The sequence below is a fragment of the Oncorhynchus nerka genome, linkage group LG5 (genome assembly GCF_034236695.1).
Source record: "Oncorhynchus nerka isolate Pitt River linkage group LG5, Oner_Uvic_2.0, whole genome shotgun sequence".
In the NCBI taxonomy this organism is placed as follows: Eukaryota; Metazoa; Chordata; class Actinopteri; order Salmoniformes; family Salmonidae; genus Oncorhynchus; species Oncorhynchus nerka.
In genome coordinates this window covers 50110822-50130609 of record NC_088400.1, presented here as the reverse complement: position 1 = coordinate 50130609, position 19788 = coordinate 50110822, and the positions used below count along the sequence as shown (strand labels likewise).

Genomic DNA, 19788 nt, shown 5'->3' with positions numbered 1-19788 from the left:
ACTTCCTGACATTTAATCCTAGTAAAAATTCCCGGTCTAAGGTCAGTTAGGATCACCACTTTATTTTAAGAATGTGAAATGTCAGAATAATAGTAGAGATAATTCTTTCTTTCTTTCATCACATTCCCAGTGGGTCAGAAGTTTACATGCACTCAATTAATATTTGGTGGAATTGCCTTTAAATTGTTTAACTTGGGTCAAATGTTTCATCAAGCTTCCCACAATAAGTTGGGGGAATTTTGGCCCATTCCTCCATGACTGAGCTGGTGTAACTGAGTCAGGTTTGTAGGCCTCCTTGCTCCACACGCTTTTTCAGTTCTGCTTGCAAATGTTCTTCAGGATTGAGGTCTGGGCTTTGTGATGGCCACTCCAATACCTTGACTTGTCCTTGAGCCATTTTGCCACAACTTTGGAAGTATGCTTGTGGTCATTGTCCATTTGGAACACCCATTTGCGACCAAGCTTTAACTTCCTGCCTGTCTTGAGATGTTGCTTCAATATATCCACAAAATTTCCTTCCTCATGAAGTCATCTATTTTGTGAAGTGCACCAGTCCCTCCTTCAGCAAAGCACTCCCACAACATGACGCTGCCACCCCCATGCTTCACGGTTCTTCGGCTTGCATGCCTCCCCTTTTTATCCAAACATAACCATGGTCATTAAGGCCAACCAGTTCTATTTTTGTTTCATCAGACCAGAGGACATTTCTCCAAAATGTACAATCTTTGTCCCCAAGTGCAGTTGCAAACTGTAGTCTGCCTTTTTTTTGTTGCAGTTTCTGAGCAGTGGCTTCTTCCTTGCTGAGCTGCCTTTCAGCTTGTGTCGATTATATAGGACTCGTTTTACTGTGGACATAGATACTTTTCCTCCAGCATCTTCACAAGGTCCTTTGCTGTTGCTCTGGGATTGATTTGCACTTTTCGCACCAACGTATGTTCATCTCTAGGAGACAGAACGCGTCTCCTTCCTGAGCGGTATGACGGCTGCGTGGTCCCATGGTGTTTATACTTGCGTACTATTGTTTGTACAGATGAACGTGGTACCTTCAGACGTTTGGAAATTGCTCCCAAGGATGATCCAGACTTGAGGTCTTGGCTGATTTATTTTGAATTTCCCATGATGTCAAGCAAAGAGGCACTGAATTTGATGGTAGGCATTGAAACACATCCACAGGTACACCTCCAATTGACTCAAATGATGTCAATTAGCCAATCAGAAGCTTCCAAAGCCATGATGTCATTTTCTGGTATTTTCCAAGCTCTTTAAAGGCACAGTCAACTTCTGACCCACTGGAAATGTGATACAGTGAAATAATATGTCTGTAAAAAATTGTTGGATAAATTACTTGTCATGCACAAAGTAGATGTCCTAACCAGCTTGCCAAAACTAGTTTGTTAACCAGAAATTTGTGGAGTGGTTGAAAAACAAGTTTTAATGACTCCAACCTAAGTGTATGTTATGTCTGGAAAAAGTCCGTTATAAATGATTCTGTCCTAGTTAAACAATTTATCATCTAGTAGGCTTTGATTAAATGTCCAATATCCTCACCCATATATGGAAATTCTGTAAGAGTAATATATATGCCAATTATGTGATGCTCCGACCGCATTCTGTCCCCTATCAACACTTTTTAAACTTTTGGTGCCAGAGAGAATGACATAAGAAAGTAATCAAGACAACTAGCTTGATTAAGCCTCTGCCATGTATATCTTACAAGGTCAGGGTATTTAAGCCTCCATATATCCACTAAATCCAATATATCCATGACATTCATGATTTCCTAAGTGCCCGAGGGTGATTTCCTTTATGGTCCATAGAGGTATTGAAGACCGTATTAAAATCTCCCACCATAATAATAGAGTCTAGTGTTGCTTGTAGAGTTAATTCTCCACATTTAATCAAGTACTCCTGACTGCAGTTTGCGGTGGGTCTTAATGTGTGGGGGGGTCAAATATTTGACCCCGACCACCATTTGATGCAGTTCAGGGCCGGCATTTGTTTATTGTCCATCTGAGGTTTGACAGTCACACTGAATACAAACACACACGTTGAATAAACATATTTCATTTTTGAAGATAGTACCAAATATTATATGAAGTGGTACCAGCACATGTTAACACTTTTTGCTTCATGCTATATTTGAGACAAGCTACTGATATTGTTGCAGTGAACAACAGACTTGTTATGTATGTCATGTGCTGTTAAAATTGTGTTTAAATATTATAGCTTTTATCATTTTATTTCTTTGAGCATGTATATACAGTTACTACCTATCCTGATTTATAATGCTATTTACTTTCCTCATGAGAATGGAGACCAATTATGATTTTTCAACGCCGATGCCAATATCGATTAATCGGCCGATTTTATTATAATTTTTTATTTATATATTTTTTAAATAAATAATGACAATTACAACAATACTGAATGAACACTTTTATTTTTACTTAAAACAATACATCAATAAAATCAATTTAGTCTCAAATAATGAAACATGTTCCATTTGGTTTAAATAATGCAAGAACAAAGTTGGAGAAGAAAGTAAAAGGGCAATATGTGCCATGTAATAAAGCTAACGTTTAAGTTCCTTGCTCAGAACATGAGAACCAATGAAAGCTGGTGGTTCCTTTTTTAACATAAGTCTTCAATATTCCCAGGTAAGTATTTTTAGGTTGTAATTATTATAGGACTATTTCTCTCTATACCATTTGTATTTCATATACCTTTGACTATTGGATGTTCTAATAGTTATTTTAGTATTGCCAGCCTAATCTCGGGAGTTCATAGGCTTGAAGTCATAAACAGTGCAATGCTTGAAGCACAGCGAAGAGCTGCTGACAAACGCAGGAAAGTGCTGTTTGAATGAATGCTTACGAGCCTGCTGCTGCCTACCACCGCTCAGTCAGGCTGCGCTATCAAGTCATAGACTTAATTATAATATAATAACACACAGAAATAGGTAGGTTATTAATATGATCAAATCCAGAAACTATAATTTCGAAAACATAACGTTTATTCTTTCAGTGAAATACGGAACCGTTCCGTATTTTATCTAACGGGTGACATCCAAAAGTCTAAATATTCCTGTTACATTGCACAACCTTCAATGTTATGTCATAATTATGTAAAATTCTGGCAAATTAGTTCACAACGAGCCAGGCGGCCCAAACTGTTGCATATACCCTGACTCTGCGTGCAATGAACGCAAGAGAAGTGACACAATTTCCCTAGTTAATATTGCCTGCTAACATGAATTTATTTTAACTAAATATGCATGTTTAAAAAAATATACTCCTGTGTATTGATTTTATGAAAGGCATTGATGTTTATGGTTAGGTACATTCGTGCAACGATTGTGCTTTTTTCCGCAAAAGCGCTTTTGTTAAATCATCTCCCGTTTGGCGAAGTCTGACGAAATGGTCTTCACACAGTTCGCAACGAGCCAGGCGGCCTAAACTGCTGCATATCCGCTGACTCTGTTGCACAGAACGCAAGAGAAGTGACACAATTTCTCTAGTTAAAAGAAATTCACGTTAACAGGCAATATTAACTAAATATGCAGGTTTAAAAATATATATACTTGCGTATTGATTTAAGAAAGGTGTCTAGGTACACATTGGTGCAATGACCGTGCTTTTTTTTGCGAATGCGCTTGTTAAATCACCCGTTTGGCGAAGTAAGCTGTGATTCGATGATAAATTAACAGGCACCGCGTCGATTATATGCAACGCAGGACAAGCTAGATAAACTAGTAATATCATCAACCATGTGTAGTTTGTTTTTTATAAGTTAAGTTTAATGCTAGCTAGCACCTTACCTTGGCTCCTTTCTGCACTCGCATAACAGCTCTTGACGTCCCTCTGGGTGCTTCAGAAACTCTGCTCTGTTGACTATTGTTGCCGGGGGCCAATAGCAACAATGAACGTGTGTCGCATTTCCACAACTGAAGTCACACTTTGTGATTGTGAACACTGAAAGAGAGGAATAACAGTAAAGTAACCAGTTATAACAAATGAAATGCACCCATGCAACTGAAGAAAATAGAGCAAATTAAAATAACAGGAAGGTCAAATATATTTAATAAACAAAGGAAGAAATAGTACCTCTGCGCCTCACTGAAAGCATGACCTTTGTGGTTGTTTTTCAGCCTTCTATGTGCAGAGGGGGCAGCGATGAAGTTGACTGCTGCTGTGTTTTTGTTTTTTTGTGGACTCTCGCCCGCCAATAACACACTAGTGTCTCTATACATCAAAGAAAAATAAGCATAGACATAAAAGGCATGATAATTAGAAAGGCATAAAATAGGCATTTCATTTCATTATTGTATATACGATGTGTAGGCTGTGTAGACTCACTATGTGAAACTTAGGGAATGGCTGTCGGCGTCAACGATACACATTTTTAGACCCAGCCAAACACAACAAGGCATACATTGAAGAAACACAAAATCAACGATCAAGTCGATTATTTGAAACCTAGGCTTACATGCCCAAGTAGGCAAAATTAGTCCAGATTAGACTCCTTCAATGTAAGAAATTAGCTAGTTACCTTGCAAAAGGGTGCTAATGAGCTTGCTCATTTCGAAGCGGTAGTTGGTTATATAAAAATATTCCACTGCACTGGTATAACATGAATATTACCAAGTACATTAATGACAGTCTCACTTCCATGGTTTATATTTTTATCCATGTAGGCTAGGTTCGATTTAAGATTCGCTTTCGTTGACTTTGATTACCTTCGACTTGAACCTCAACTTGGGTGACCTTGAAGGAGACGGGAAGGGTTCGGGTTAAACGCGTTTGACTCTGCCCACATTGAGCCCTGCCCCGAACTACACACTGCATTCGAGCTTCTCCATTTAATGGAAGTTTCATTGAGGACTTAACCCCATAACAGGAGCATGAGAGGGAGTTTGAAACCTTCCATTTAAAATGTCCACTCGCACAACTCCTGAGACCCAAACACGGAGCATGTGTTAAACACTTTGCTTGATGCCGCTTTTCCATAAGCAAAAGTCGACATTAGCATGGAGTTTAAACCACCTGCAGAGCGAATGTATCTAATGTGCCCAAAGTAGTTCCCCAGTGCTTTGTCAATGTTATTTCTTGATGTGCATCAGTTCTAGCATGTTAATGTTTGTGGGAAAAGGGGTTGGAAATAGGTGTGTCCATAATGATCCTCTAAATAGCCTACCTACAACTGGTAAAAAAGTTGCCACGACGTGCAGCTCTGTATCCTCTCAATCATGTGACTAACACCAACACCGTTAAGCCAACCGCTCCCATTGGCTGGCTACATTGTCTCACTCACTGGCGATCAGCGCAGAGACCGTGACCTTCCAAGGTAAGGAAGGAAAGTGTAATTCAACAATTAGCTGCCTACCGTAATGCAGGCCTATTAGCATCATGTTTGGTAACATTTGCCCATTAATTTATTTTCAGAGTTTGAAATTAGTTGTAAAAATGTCTTGGAGAACTCTGCTGAATTCCCTCAATTGAAGGTCAGCTAAGTTAACCTAGGCTACTTAACGTTACTAGCTCGGTATTTGAAGTTATATCATTATTAGTCTGTTATCAGGTAAAAGCATATGCTTATTATTCATAATTTCTCAAATATTTATTAGCTAATCATTCAGTCGAATACGCTATGCTGCAGTCATTGAATGTCTTTTGAGCGTTAAGGGATGTTTATGGCTAGCTCGGTCCACGACATTATGTTATATTTTTCAATCTTGAAATATAATGGAAAATGTTATTAACCAGTGACTGAAATATTGCGCTACGTGATATTCACTTCCCGGACTTGGAGAGCGCCCCTCTGAATAACGGGGCCTGGTTTTGGCTTAACTGCTTTGGGCAAAAGAAAGAGGCGGACTAAACTACCTGCTGCAGTGCTCTCTCAACCAACACACACGCCTCTGGCGCTCCATACCACTCACTCACTCAGCAACAGCTTGCCTTACTGTCTGATAGTCAGCGGCAGCAGGTTACAGTGAAATAGAGAACTTTCATGGGGGTGGCGGTGCAACTTAAGTAGCCCCAAAACCTACAACCTGCGACCAATACATTTTCACCCAACGACATCGTTTTTTAAAAATAGGCCAATTATGTTGGGAAAATCGCTGACATGGCAACCCTGAGTTAGATGGTCTTATCTCTGTAATGGTGGTGTTTGTCTCTCTCTTTCTTGCTCACTCAATTTCTCTTTATCACCCTCTCCATTTTACCACCTTTCCCTCTCCACCCAAACGGATGAGTAATCCCTCTCTTCGGGGTCTGCTCGGTGGCCGCCAGCGTCTTGCCTAGGCCCTGAGCAGCTGTTCCCTAATTTCAATGGTACGGCCTGCGGGCGGCCTCAGCGAATCGATGCCCCCTCAATTCAACATCACCCCCCGCCTTCGTCTCCGTGTCCAACCAACCACAGGCTAATTTCCGTCCATGATTGGTGTTAATTGTTTCAATGTAAAATTGAAACTCCCCAGAGGGGACTGAAGTTATTGCATCTAATGATGATTCCCGAAACCGTTTTGTCTCACAATATGGCCGCTTATTTGACTGTGCCCTCGCTGAATGCAATTAGGGCTTTCTTGCGATTTCTCAGTCTTTTTGTGTCTGTCTGTGTTGAGGCTGAGTGAGTCTTGATATAAGGTCTCTTTTAGGCCCAACCAGTGAAATATTGTCTTCAGATAGCTCAGTTGTGATGCGAAACGGGTAAAGGACGATGGGAGTGTTTGGCTCAATGAATAATGTACTTGCTTTTGTGTTTCTACCCCTGCCCAACTGGCACAGAATAATTCTTTTTAACAGCTGTCAATTGCAGCGATTGAAGCATCAGGACTAATTCTCTCCATCCCTGAGTGACATGCTGCATGTTTAATAACACCCATCTTCCTCTCTGCTTCTTCCTTTAATGCCTTTCATTTCATCCTGAATGCTCCCAGGAATGCATTAAAGCTCAGGTACTGTGTGTGTGTGTGTGTGTGTGTGTGTGTGTGTTAGAACAATGTATTTAAGTGTCACTCCACAACGATACAATAATATAAAATACAGATTTTATTTTCCCAACCACATTGTGGACCACTTACATTGAGTTTTGACACATGAAAAAGCATCATGGTACATACATGGTACAGGTGTCAATACATTAAATCTATACACATGCGTGAACAAAAAAGTACAGTGTGTTCGCTAACCTCTGCTCTGCAGCGGTCTGTGCTAGTTCTAATTTGTGTGTATGTGATGTGCCGTAGTCCTCTCACCTTCATGTATGGAGGTAACATCACCTTTTAGATATTGACTTATGTATCTTTTCATTTAATGGTGCCAAATGTATTTTCCTGTAGCTATATTATTAGGACAAGAATTGGAAAAGCAATTGTGGTTGTATAGAGATTCACAATTTCACATCTGAAAATGAGGCTCCTCTCCACTGATATGTTGCAATACCCATTAAACAGCAATATGAAATATGGTTGTAATCCGTGTGCACATGATAACTAGGATTGCTGCACCGCTTAATGATTATAAACTGAGGTAATGAGCGCAATTTATCTGTTGGACGAACATCGAATCTCAACCGCTGAACCAACGTTAAAGTGATGTTCAAGGTGGTCTAATCAGGCCTCCCGAGTGGAGCAGCGGTCTAAGGCACAGGCCCGGGTTAGATCCCGGGCTGTGTCGCAGCCGGCCGTGCCCAGGAGACCAACGGGGCGGCGCACAGTTGGCCCAATGCTGGTTTGGCCGGCCGGGATGTCCTTGTCCCTTCGCGCTCTAGCGACTCCTGTGGCGGGCCGGGTGCATGCACTCTGACACGGTCACCGGTTGTACGGTATTTCCTCCAACACATTGGTGCGGCTGGCTTCTAGGTTAAGCGAGTAGTGTGTCACGAAGCAGTGTTGCTAGGCAGAGTTGTGTTTCGGTGGATGCATGGCTCTCGACCTTCGCCTGCAGAGATGGGACAAGACTGTAACTACTAATTGGATATCACAAAATTGGTGTTACTTTTTCCTGGGTTTAGACAAAATCATGAACCAAACCAGTAAGCGTGTTTTAATCGGTGTGATTGGGTTGAGGTTTTTCCCGTTTTTATGTGTGAACATTGCTGTGTTGACTACCATGAGTTGAGTAGCCTACACGACTATTCATTCTTGCATAGTAAAATTCTTTAGTGAAGAAGTGAGTCCATTTGAATTCAATCTCTTTTTGACAGCATCCCTTTTGATTTAAACAAAACTTTCCATACATGTTTGCCCATGGTCAGAAAGTTACTTTTTTGATATTTTTTTGAACATTCAGGAGATAAAGGTGCTCAAAGTTGACCCATTTTGGATAAACAGGGTGAATATCATTTAAAAGATTAGTATTAAATTGGCATTTTTAAACCTTTAACGTCTATCTAAAAATACATAAACATATTCTCATATGTTGTAGCTTAGACCCTATTTCATGTGAGGTTTTGTGTTCCTGACATCCATTTAGAGACAACATGCTTTTGAATACAGGACTGGTGTCATTTTAATCATAGAAATAGAACTCATAGATTTGACCTATCCTCTCAAACCACTACACAGACCTAGACTACACTACACTACACTATCCCCTCATACACTATTTTAAATGTTCATTGAATTGACATTTTAACGTCTAAATACTACCAAAAAGATCCACCCACCATCGAATGTCAACTTAAATATTGTATATTCTATTATCCATATTTCTATGATTTCAATAGGTTTACTGTTGAGGATTGGCAGTATAATTTAAAACAACAGATATTCCCATTTATTTTTAGTAAATTTATCCCCCAAAACATGACACCCACCCTGTATTCAAGATCATGTTGTCTTAACCAATGGCGGGCACAACACAAAATGTGTATCTGGGGGGGGATTCTTTTTTTTTTGTTGATAAAGGTAATTTTATATTTTTATAAAATCGCCAGAAAATACATTTTCGGGATGGAAAAACCATATAAATACAATGAATATAATGGATTTGGAACCTCTAACCCTGTCAATAGATAAGGTAAAGGGGTCAATGAAACACAGACGGTTCCCTTGACCAGATTGGTGCACATTCAACAAATGTGATCTAACAAAGTGGATATTCGTCATCCATCATGATTCATGCATTGTAACAGGGCCACAATGTGGTTACTTAAATCCGATTTGGATATATTTGTTTTCGCTGCTTAACATTTAGGTTTCCCTTTTCAGGTGTAGAAGAAGGGACTGCTAAATGCTAACTTTTGTTCATATAAGCCGGTTTATAGCTCACACACAGAAATCGGTAGTGGTAGTCAGCCATTTTTAACTGTAATGCAGTTTATTGGTGACTGACACGAACATGTGTTGGGGTTGACATTCATACAAGCATTAAACTACATTTTTCTTTACCTCAACATAGCAAAAATATTTTGCACTGAGGGGACATGAGGTAATTGGGATCTTTCGAATGGCCCTTTCCCCCACACATTTCCATGGCAATTCCATTGTTTTGGTCAAGTTCGATTGACCTCTTTACCGCATCCATATACAGTTCCAGTCAAAGGTTTTGACATACCTACTCATTCCAGGGTTTTTCTTTATTTTTTACTATTTTCTACATTTTAGAATTATACTGAAGATAACAAAACTATGAAATAACACTCTTGGCATTCTCTCAACCAGCTTCACCTGGAATGCTTTTCCAACAGTCTTGGAGGTCCCACATATACTGAGCACTTGTTAGCTGCTTTTCCATCACTCTGCGGTCCAATTCATCCCAAACCATCTCAATTGGGTTGAGGTCAGGTGATCTGATGCAGCACTCCAGCAAGGTTTTAACCAATCAGCATTCAGGATTAGAGCCACCCGTTGTATAAATGGCCAATTACACCACGGCTAACGTGAAGTGCCTGGCTACAGCCCTTAGCCTGGCCATATACCACTCACCCCTGAGGTGCCTTACTGCTTTTGTAAACGGGTTGCCAACACAGTTGGCAAGGAACTACACATCTAAATTGAAAATGAATGTTGCTTTAATTAATTTACAAATACATTCCCGCCAGAAAAAAGTAGTCCGGACAAAAGTCTCATTGCTAGACTGGTTGCTATGCAACAACTACAGGCTAGCTTTCATGCTTACATTAAATGTATGCAAAAACCGAGCATTGGCGCCACTTCTAGAGTGACTAACACATGGCAATTATTTATTCATGTTGATCTGAATGCTGCCATTTATTGTGCACAAGTGAAAAAATGGTCCCATGTTATCATTTGTTGTTGGCTTGCCCATGTTATCGTTTGTTGGCTCCATGCTGCTGGAAATGAATGCCGTTCTTTTAACTGGGGGAGCTGCTGCTGTGTTGTCAGAGAGAATAGTGATCCACCGCTTCCAGATTTGGCCTCCAGTAACTTTGAAGGGAGGTTTCGAATCTGTGCCCTCTGACAGACAGTATTTATTGTACCTCTGTCTCCTGCCTCTGTCACCCGACAGTTTCTGGATCATGTTGATTCGAAAGCAGTGGTTTGTAAATCTGCGACGGGCGCCAGCTCTTTTGCAGCATTTCTGCGAGGATGTTAATTTCCCATTGGCATTTTTGTGTACCTGAAACATAAGACATTAGCTAATAGTTAGGCCTACATAGCAACCTGTTATATTGTCAGTGTACATTAGAATGATTTAGCAAGCTAACAGTTACATACCATATGTAGCCGTTCACTGGTGGGCAAGCTTTATCGCACCCCTCTTCCCTCAACGTTTTAATTACGCCGACAGACACATTGTTGCTCGTTGTGAATTCGGTGTCCTTCTGTATGCTCCATGCCAAACTGAGAGGGGGGTCGTTGATATGTCTGTTCAAGTCCAGCATAGCTGCTAATCCCATATTCTTCGGCATTCATGTTTCTCACGGAACCATACACGTCCCGTAGAATGACGTTCAGCTCCGTGTATATGTTGTATTCCCAAACTCACAATGTATCCCTTTTTCTGCACATCAGTCAGTGAAGCAGGTAAGTGCCCACATTGTTTGTTTCACAATATTATTTTCGTTTCGGTTTCTCAAGTTAATCTAAATGCTTATTTTGTACATCGGCATGTCAAACTATTGTTGATGTATCCATTTTATCGAGGTGAAAAGGCGTTACATCATAGTCATGGTATGCGGTCTCACATACATGCGACTGAATGTTGTTTTTGCCAATCATTATCCAAACTACCCGGTTTATAAATGTTGTTATTACGTTTGCGCAAAATAACACAGCATTAGCCATAGCAAAATTGAGAGTTGCAGGAAATTAGCACAGCAACATTTTCTCTCGGGTCCATGCCAAAAAGTGTAGAATTACAGAAAATGTGCTTTAAAACTGCAAACATTTCTCACAGCACCATGGAGAAATGTGTATAATTGCAGGAAGTTAGCTTAATAATGATGTCTCTACACTGCAAAAATTGTTCTCTAAAATTCAGCCACTTTGACTGGCTGACCGCGCCCAATGCCATGCCTAAGCCCTTTTTTGATCAATAAACAACCCTGATATCAATCTCAGCCGTTCATGTTTTCCAGTGATGTACATGGATGTCTCATGGTATGGTGGGGTATGCAAAATGGGTCAACTTTGAGCACCTTTTATCTCGTGAATGTTTTCGCGTCCTGGTCCAAAAAGTCACTTTCTGAGCACATCTACAATGGGAAAATATGTATGTAGGGTTTTGTTCAAATCAAAAGGGATGCTGTCAAAAAGCAATTGAAATCAAATGGATTTACCCAGAATAGTGTTTGTGTTACCCTATTAGCTGGCTATTGCTTTAGATTGAATACCACTCCTTAAATGTAGTACGCTCACGTACTCTTATCAGATGTTCTGATACTCCAGTATTCTCATGTCCCGATTTGACTCAAGGACGCTGCTGGCTCCGGACAAAATCAGATTAGAGATGGTGGAGAAAAAAATAGGAGTGCTAGGTGAACATTCAGTTCAGAGTTGAGCACAAGATGAATGAGAGCGAGAGAGGAGTCAGACGAACATGTCAGACAGACGCGCCCGTGGAAAAGCAGGGGTCCTATTTTTAGAGCTATCCTTTGTGGTGGCCTGTTCTGCTGTGCCTGGGTTCAACTGCTGCACGGATACAAAAGCCCCAGGTTAAAAGGATTTACACAACATCATAGAGACACACAGAGACCGATCCAAGCACTTGCTTCTGTAATGACCGACCTGGGAGAACACATCTTCGTTTTCTTTTTTGCCTGCTATGTTAGCAAGTTATGTAGCCTACATTTGTAATATTTTTGCATATAAAATGTTGTCCTGAACATGGACTGATTTGGCAATTCCCTCATCACTGACTGTTGGTAAGAGTTTGAATTACCAAAACAACCGTGTTGAGTACTATGCTTACAGGGTCATATTATGCCATCTAATTTCCCCCACTCTCCCATGTCTCTGTCAACATTGGATGATGACTTCAGCATTGTGCCTGGTTGTGACTTTCTCTGTACTCTTCCACTCCCTACTTACAATCTGTACTGTTCCACTCCTTACTTACAATCCCATCTAGTCAGTCAATCACACACACTGGCTCACAGTTTTGCCTGCAAAGATGAAATGTTATGCAGCCAATGTAATGGGGAGGTTGAATATTCTGTGGTGTTCACCAAGCCACGTTCATTTCCAGGCTTAAACACTTTAACTGCTGATCTTGTTATTTCATATACCTTATTTTACATTGCACAATGCTCAGACCCACTTTCATATGTTCCAATGGCCATCAATCATACAGTTTGCAGACCGAGTGTATCGGTTAAGACTGAACACCTCACTATGGCCCTGACACACATATTAATACAGGGGCATTTCCACCTATTCTCCAGGGCCCGGTTTCCCAATAGCAATGTAACTTAGGCTTACGACTGTTTTAACGATGCGTCGTTACTACAACGGCCGAAGATGTAACATCCATTTCCCCGTCAGAGAACGTTCGCTAAGTGCATCGTTGGAGCCTGTGTCGATACTCATAGGATGGAAAGAAAGGAAGCGCAGCTGTTCCGATCAGCTTTCAACACTCAAATGTTAACTTAACATTAGAATTATTCCATAATACTGTAGATCATTCAGCTCCTAGAGAGATATCACCAATATGGCTGCAGATATTGAGGCAGCTTATTCTAATACTTATACTGTATAATAATGCACAAAATAAAAATATTTGACACATTGTTGTTACACATCATGCAATACTGTACGTACAGAACCACTCAACTTTGGACACCACATCATTCCAGGTTTGATTTGTTTTAATACATTGTACATAATACAATAATAGTGAAGACATCAAAACTAGGAAATAACAGATGTGGAATCATGTACTAACCAAAAACAGTGTTAAACAAAATAAAAAATCATATTTTACAGCCACCCTTTGCCTTGATGACAGCTTTGCACACTCTTGACATTCTCTCAACCAGCTTCGCCTGGAAAACTTTTCCAACAGTCTTGAAGGAGTTCCCACATGTTGAGCGATTTGTATTTAGAAATTTGTGAAACGCAATCAGACAGCCACAATCAATCGGAGAACATAGCTGACGTTTTATTTAATCCTAACCAATTTGGTTTCTGTTTGTTTCTTTGAGTTGTTTGTAACTTATATTTTAACTTATTTTGTACATACTATTGCTGCTACCGTCTCTTATGACCGAAAACAACTTCTGGACATCAGAACTGCGTTTTCTCACCACGGACTGGCAGAATCCTTTTTTTCCTTTAACGACCCCGATGTGAATGATATACTGCCTTCCCGAACCCCCCCTCACAGTGACCGTATGTACTGTACATACCCCAACCAGGAGTCATGGATTACAGGCAACATCCGCACTGAGCTAAAGGGTAGAGCTGCCGCATTCAAGGAGTGGGACTCTAATGCGGACGCTTATAAGAAATCTCACAATGCCCACTGACGAACCATCAACAGGCAAAGCATCAATACAGGACAAAGATTGACTCGTACTAAACCGTCTCCGGTGCTCGTCGGATGTGGCAGGGCTTGCAAACTATTACAGACTACAAAATGGAAGCACAGCCGCAAGCTTCCCAGTGGCACGAGCCTACCAGATGAGCTAAATTACTTATATGCTCGCTTCGAGGCAAATAAAACTGAAACATGCATGAGAGCACCTGCTGTTCCTGAAGACTGTGTGATCACGCTCTCCTCAGCCAATGTTAGTAAGCCATTTAAACAGGTCAACACTAAGCTAAGGACCCTGGGACTAAACACCTCCCTCTACAACTGGATCCTGGACTTCCTGACGGGCTGCCTCCAGGTGGTAAGGGTAGGTAACAAAGCATCTGCCACGCTGATCCTAAACACAGGGGCCCCTCAGGGGTGCATGCTCAGTCCCCTCCTGTACATCCTGTTCATTCATAACTGCACGGCCAGGCACGACTCCAACACCATTAAGTTTGCCGATGACACAACAGTGGTAGGCCTGATCACCGACAACGACGAGACCTGGCAATGTGGTGCCAGGACAACAACCTCTCCCTCAACAAAGGAGATGATTGTGAACTACAGGAAAGGGGAGGACCATGCACGACCCCATTCTCATTGACGGGGCTGTAGTGGAGCAGGTTGAGCGCTTCAAGTTCCTTGGTGTCCACATCACCAATTAACTAAGGTGGTCCAAGCACACCAAAACAGTTGAGAAGAGGGCACGACAAAATCTATTCCCCCTCAGGAGACTGAAAAGATTTGACATGGGTCCTCAGATCCTCAAAAGTTTCTACTGCTGCACCATCGAGAGCATCCTGACTGGTTGCATCACTGCCTGGTTTGGAAACTGCTCGGCCTCCGACTGCATGGCACTACAGAGGGTACATCACTGGAGTCAGGCTTTCTGCCATCCAGGAACTCTACACCAGGCAGTGTTCTCTCTGCTATCGCACGGCAAGCTGTACCGGAGTGCCAAGTCCAGGTCCAAGAGGTTCCTAAACCGCTTCTACCCCCAAGCCATAAGACTCCTGACCATCTAATCAAATGGCTACCCAGACTATTTGCATTGTGCCCCCTCCTCTCTTTTACACCGCTGCTACTCTCTATTGTTATCATCTATGCATAGTCAATTTAATAACTCTACCTACATGTAAAGTTGAAGTCGGAAGTTTACATGCACCTAAGTACATTTAAACTCAGTTTTTCACAATTCCTGACATTTAATCCTAGTATAAATGTCCTGTCTTAGGTCAGTTAAGGTCACCATTTTGTTTTAAGAATGTGAAATGTCAGAATAATAGTGGAGAGAATGATTTATTTCAGTGTTTCTTCCTTTCATCACATTCCCAGTAGGTCAGAAGTTTACATACACTCGATTACTATTTGGTAGCATTGCCTTTAAATGGTTTAACTTGGGTCAAAATTTCGAGTAGCCTTCGACACGCTTCCCACAATAAGTTGGGTGCTCGCGCACACTTTTTCAGTTCTGACATTTTCTATAGGATTGAGGTCAGGGCTTTGTAATGGCCACTCCAATACCTTGACTTTGTTGTCCTTGAGCCATTTTACCACAACTTTGGAAGTATACTTGGGGTCATTTTCCATTTGGAAGTCCCATTTGCGACCAAGCTTTAACCTCCTGACTGATGTCTTGAGATGTTGCTTCAATATATGCACATTTCCTGCCTCATGATGCCATCTAGTTTGTGAAGTGCAGCAGTCCCTCCTGCAGCAAAGCCCCATAACATGATGCTCCCACCCCCGTGCTTCACGGTTGGGATGGTGTTCTTTGGCTTGCAAGCCTCCCCCTTTTTCCTCCAAACATAACGATGGTCATTATGGCCAAACAGTTCTATATTTGTTTCATCAGACCAGAGGACATTTCTCCAAAAATTATGATATTTTTCCCCATGTGCTGTTGCAAACCGTAGTCTGGCTTTCTTATGGCGGTTTTGAAGCAGTGGCTTCTTCCTTGCTGAGCGGCATTTCAAGTTATGTCGATATATGATTTGTTTTACTTTGGATATGGATACTTTGGTACCTATTTCCTCCAGCATCTTCACAAGGTCCTTTGCTGTTATTCTGGGATTGATTTGCACTTTTCGCACCAAAATATGTTAATCTCTAGGAGACAGAATGCTTCTCCTTCCTGAGCGGTATTTTTTATTTATTTTAATTTTATTTTATTTCACCTTTATTTAACCAGGTAGGCTAGTTGAGAACAAGTTCTCATTTTGCAACTGCGACCTGGCCAAGATAAAGCATAGCAGTGTGAACAGACAACACAGAGTTACACATGGAGTAAACAATTAACAAGTCAATAACACAGTAGAAAAAAAAGGGAGTACATTGTGTGCAAAAGGCATGAGGAGGTAGGCGAATAATTACAATATTGCAGATTAACACTGGAGTGATAAATGATCAGATGGTCATGTACAGTAAGAGATATTGGTGTGCAAAAGAGCATAAAAGTAAATAAATAAAAACAGTATGGGGATGAGGTAGGTAAAAATGGGTGGGCTATTTACCGATAGACTATGTACAGCTGCAGCGATCGGTTAGCTGCTCAGATAGCAGATGTTTGAAGTTGGTGAGGGAGATAAAAGTCTCCAACTTCAGCGATTTTTGCAATTCGTTCCAGTCACAGGCAGCAGAGAACTGGAACGAAAGGCGGCCAAATGACGGCTGCGTGGTCCCATGGTGTTTATACTTGCGTACTATTGTTTGTACAGATGACTGTGGTACCTTCAGGCGTTTGGAAATTTCTCCCAAGGATGAACCAGACTTGTGGAGGTCTACAACTTTTTTTCTGAGGTCTTGGCTGATTTCTTTTGATTTTCCCATGATGTCAAGCAAAGAGGCACTGAGGTTGAAGGTAGGCATTGAAATACATCCACAGGTACACCTCCAAATGTCTCAAATGATGTCAATTAGCCTATCAGAATCTTCTAAAGCTGTTTAAAGGCACAGTCAACTTAGTGTATGTAAACTTCTGACCCACTGGAATTGTGATACGGTGAATTATAAATACTCTGTCTGTAAACGATTGTTGGAAAAATGACTTTTGTCATGCACAAAGTACATGTCCTAACCGACTTGTGGTTTAAAAACGAGTTTTAATGACTCCAACCTAAGTGTATGTATAAACTTTCGACTTCATCTGTACATTTTACCTCCACTAACTGGTGCCCCTGCAATTTGGCTCTGTACCGGTACTCCCCCTTGTATTGTCTCGCTATTGTTATTTTACTGCTGCTCTTTAATTACTTGTTACTTTTTTCTTATTCTTCCTCATCTTTTTTTTTAAGCTGCATTGTTGGTCAGAGGCTCATAAGTAAAGCATTTCACTGTAAGGACCGGTTGTATTCAGTGCATGGCACTAATAACGATTTGATTTGGTTCCCATTAAAGTCAGGACTGGCAGCCATTGCTGGTGTACCCATGAGTTCAACAGTCAAATTGCCCAGGTTAGAGGTTCCAAAACCCTTCTATGGATTATATGTCTATGGCCATAACGCAACAAGTGGTTCTATATTTGGCGAGCATGCTGCCCAAATTGCGGCCCTCTCGACTAAGCTGTGGATCAGGTTTTCTTTTCTATCTTTTGATCCTCTGTGGGTAAATTATGTTCTCTGGTGTAGTATTTTGACTGATTTTATGTCTGTTCAGACAGGAGTAATGTAGTTTTTGGAAGATTTTTTTTTTTTTAATATATTTTTGGGAACATTTGTTCAATTTCAGGGGATGCTCCAGCACCCCTACTTCCTGCAGCTATGGCCTTAATGGCCTTAAGATGCTTTTGGGAAAAACCAGACCCGGGCTGTTTTTGATCCCGCTGACTTGCCCTACATCCTGGGAGATGTCTGTGCCAATTATTTCAGGCCTTTCCTCTTCCTCGCCCTCCCCATCCCTCTCCTCCCATTATATCGGTTGTCACTAGTTACCACAGCCACAAAGTCAAAATTGGCTGTGTCATAAAAATTCATGAAAACAAAAATGTGCTTTTTGGACTTAATTTAAGATGAGGCATAAGGTTATCAGTGTGGTTGAAGATTAGGTTCAAAATCATATTTTAAAAAGATCAATTGTTCAAATAGGCAGGGTTTAGCCATAATTATGACTTTGTGGCGGTGGTAACCTGGTTTGGCTTGCAAATCCTGTCCACTTCCTACCCGGACAGGAAACGTGCCCACGCCAACTCATGCCAACAGCAACACAATACCTTGCTGCCTCTTGAACTGGCAGAGGTGGCGTGAGAACAGCAGCATCAGGAAGTCGACCCTAGAGGAGGAGATGGCAGCAGTGTATTAGCAACTTTTTTTTTTTACGAGTAAGGGTCCTGGCCCCTTATTGATATGCGCAGTCAGCAATTTAACAAGGCTTTAGACTCTTTCACATATACTAACATGAAGATAATGTACTGTGGGAATTGCACCGTCATGATCAGTAATGGCAGGCTGGTAGCGTCCGTTTTTAGCTGCTTTGGTTAGCTTGAGTGGTGCTAATCGCTTACTGGTTTGTTAATCAGTTTTATATTTGTTGTTGAAATAATCAACCGTGTTGCAAAACTTAAAAGACACCGAGACTTCTGGATTTATAGCCAGGCGTAATAGATCTCTTCTTATATGCTATTGGCCTATTTAAGAAATGGCCAATGTTACCCGGTGATACGAGTATTTGCATTGGTTAACCTTTTTTGAAATTGTCATTTCAGTGGTTTATCTGGCGAGGTATTAGCACCGGTATTTGCTTTGACTGGTACTTATTGACTTGTAGGAAGATGCAGAGGGGGAGAGAGGAGAGTTTAAGCTCTTAGTCTTTGTGCTGATGTCCAGCTACTGTGTGTGAGTGGGAAAGGCCATGTCAGATTTGCTGTTTTATAGGAGCTTGAGAGATTCACAATATTTTTCTCCTTGATACAGTGGCTTTGTGGAAAATACTTGGTTTTTTAAATTGTTGTCCTAATTTTCTTGTTTTCCTTTGGTTCATCGCATGTAGTCGTGCTAGTAATAAAACTAACTGTAAAATGCATTTTTTTTTATCTGACGACATCACTCTTGCTTTTATGTGCTTGTTGTCTGCCTACAGCGTGCACCTGTGTATGTCCATGCACATACGTGTGAGTTTGCTTTTGTCTTCCCTACCGTGGTAATGAACTTTGTACGACCCTAATGCTATGCATCCCGAACCCATAATGTTTCGAACAAACTTATAGCCACAGTGGTTAGCAGAGAACATTACAAATGGCTGGTGTCTAGGCTTTCCTGACCCCTCGAATGAATCTGAATCCATTAATGTTACGCACCGCTAGCATTGTTACATCAGTGTTCCAATCAAGTAAAATCAATGCGCCCTTGCCTTTCCTTTGCATTTAGATTGAAGTTGTTCAGCAGAATGCCAACCCCATAGTCTATATCTGAAATGGCCCCTTATTCCTTAAATAGCACCCTATGGGCCCTGGTCGACAGTAGTGCACTATATAGGGAATGGGATGCTATTTGGAACGGAGCCATAGTCTCGTTGTCACTGGAAAGCATTAGAGTGCGACCAAGAGTGTCTGGTTGTGGTCCCCAGACACGACCCCAACAACAACCCCCACTGCCCCACCCATTGCCGTGGTGATGTAATGACATAATGATGTCCCGGTCCCTTGACTATTGTTGCCAGCAATGCTAATGACACCGTCATCAGCACCAGAAGCAAACACCTGAGCTTGTTTTGGTGATGCATTACATCATCGCCCGGGGCCTAGAGAGGGTGATGGGAATGATGTCACAGTGGGTATTCTCATGTTCCGTCGGATGGAGGCCAGCCGGCCGAT

The 19788-nt window shown here is 41.3% G+C and overlaps 1 protein-coding gene across 12 annotated transcripts in view; it reads left to right on the top strand.

Moving 5' to 3' along the window:
* Positions 1-19788, top strand: part of LOC115129556 (rap guanine nucleotide exchange factor 2) — a 146922-nt gene that overhangs the window by 89095 nt on the left and 38039 nt on the right. For 9 of the 12 annotated variants that reach the window (XM_029660026.2, XM_029660020.2, XM_029660023.2 and 6 more), the window contains one exon: positions 6941-6958. The exons of the other annotated variants lie outside the window; for them this stretch is intronic. In XM_029660026.2, coding sequence (XP_029515886.2) covers positions 6941-6958 — 18 coding nt within the window. The remainder of the gene's footprint in view (positions 1-6940; positions 6959-19788) is intronic. 12 annotated transcript variants of the gene reach the window in all.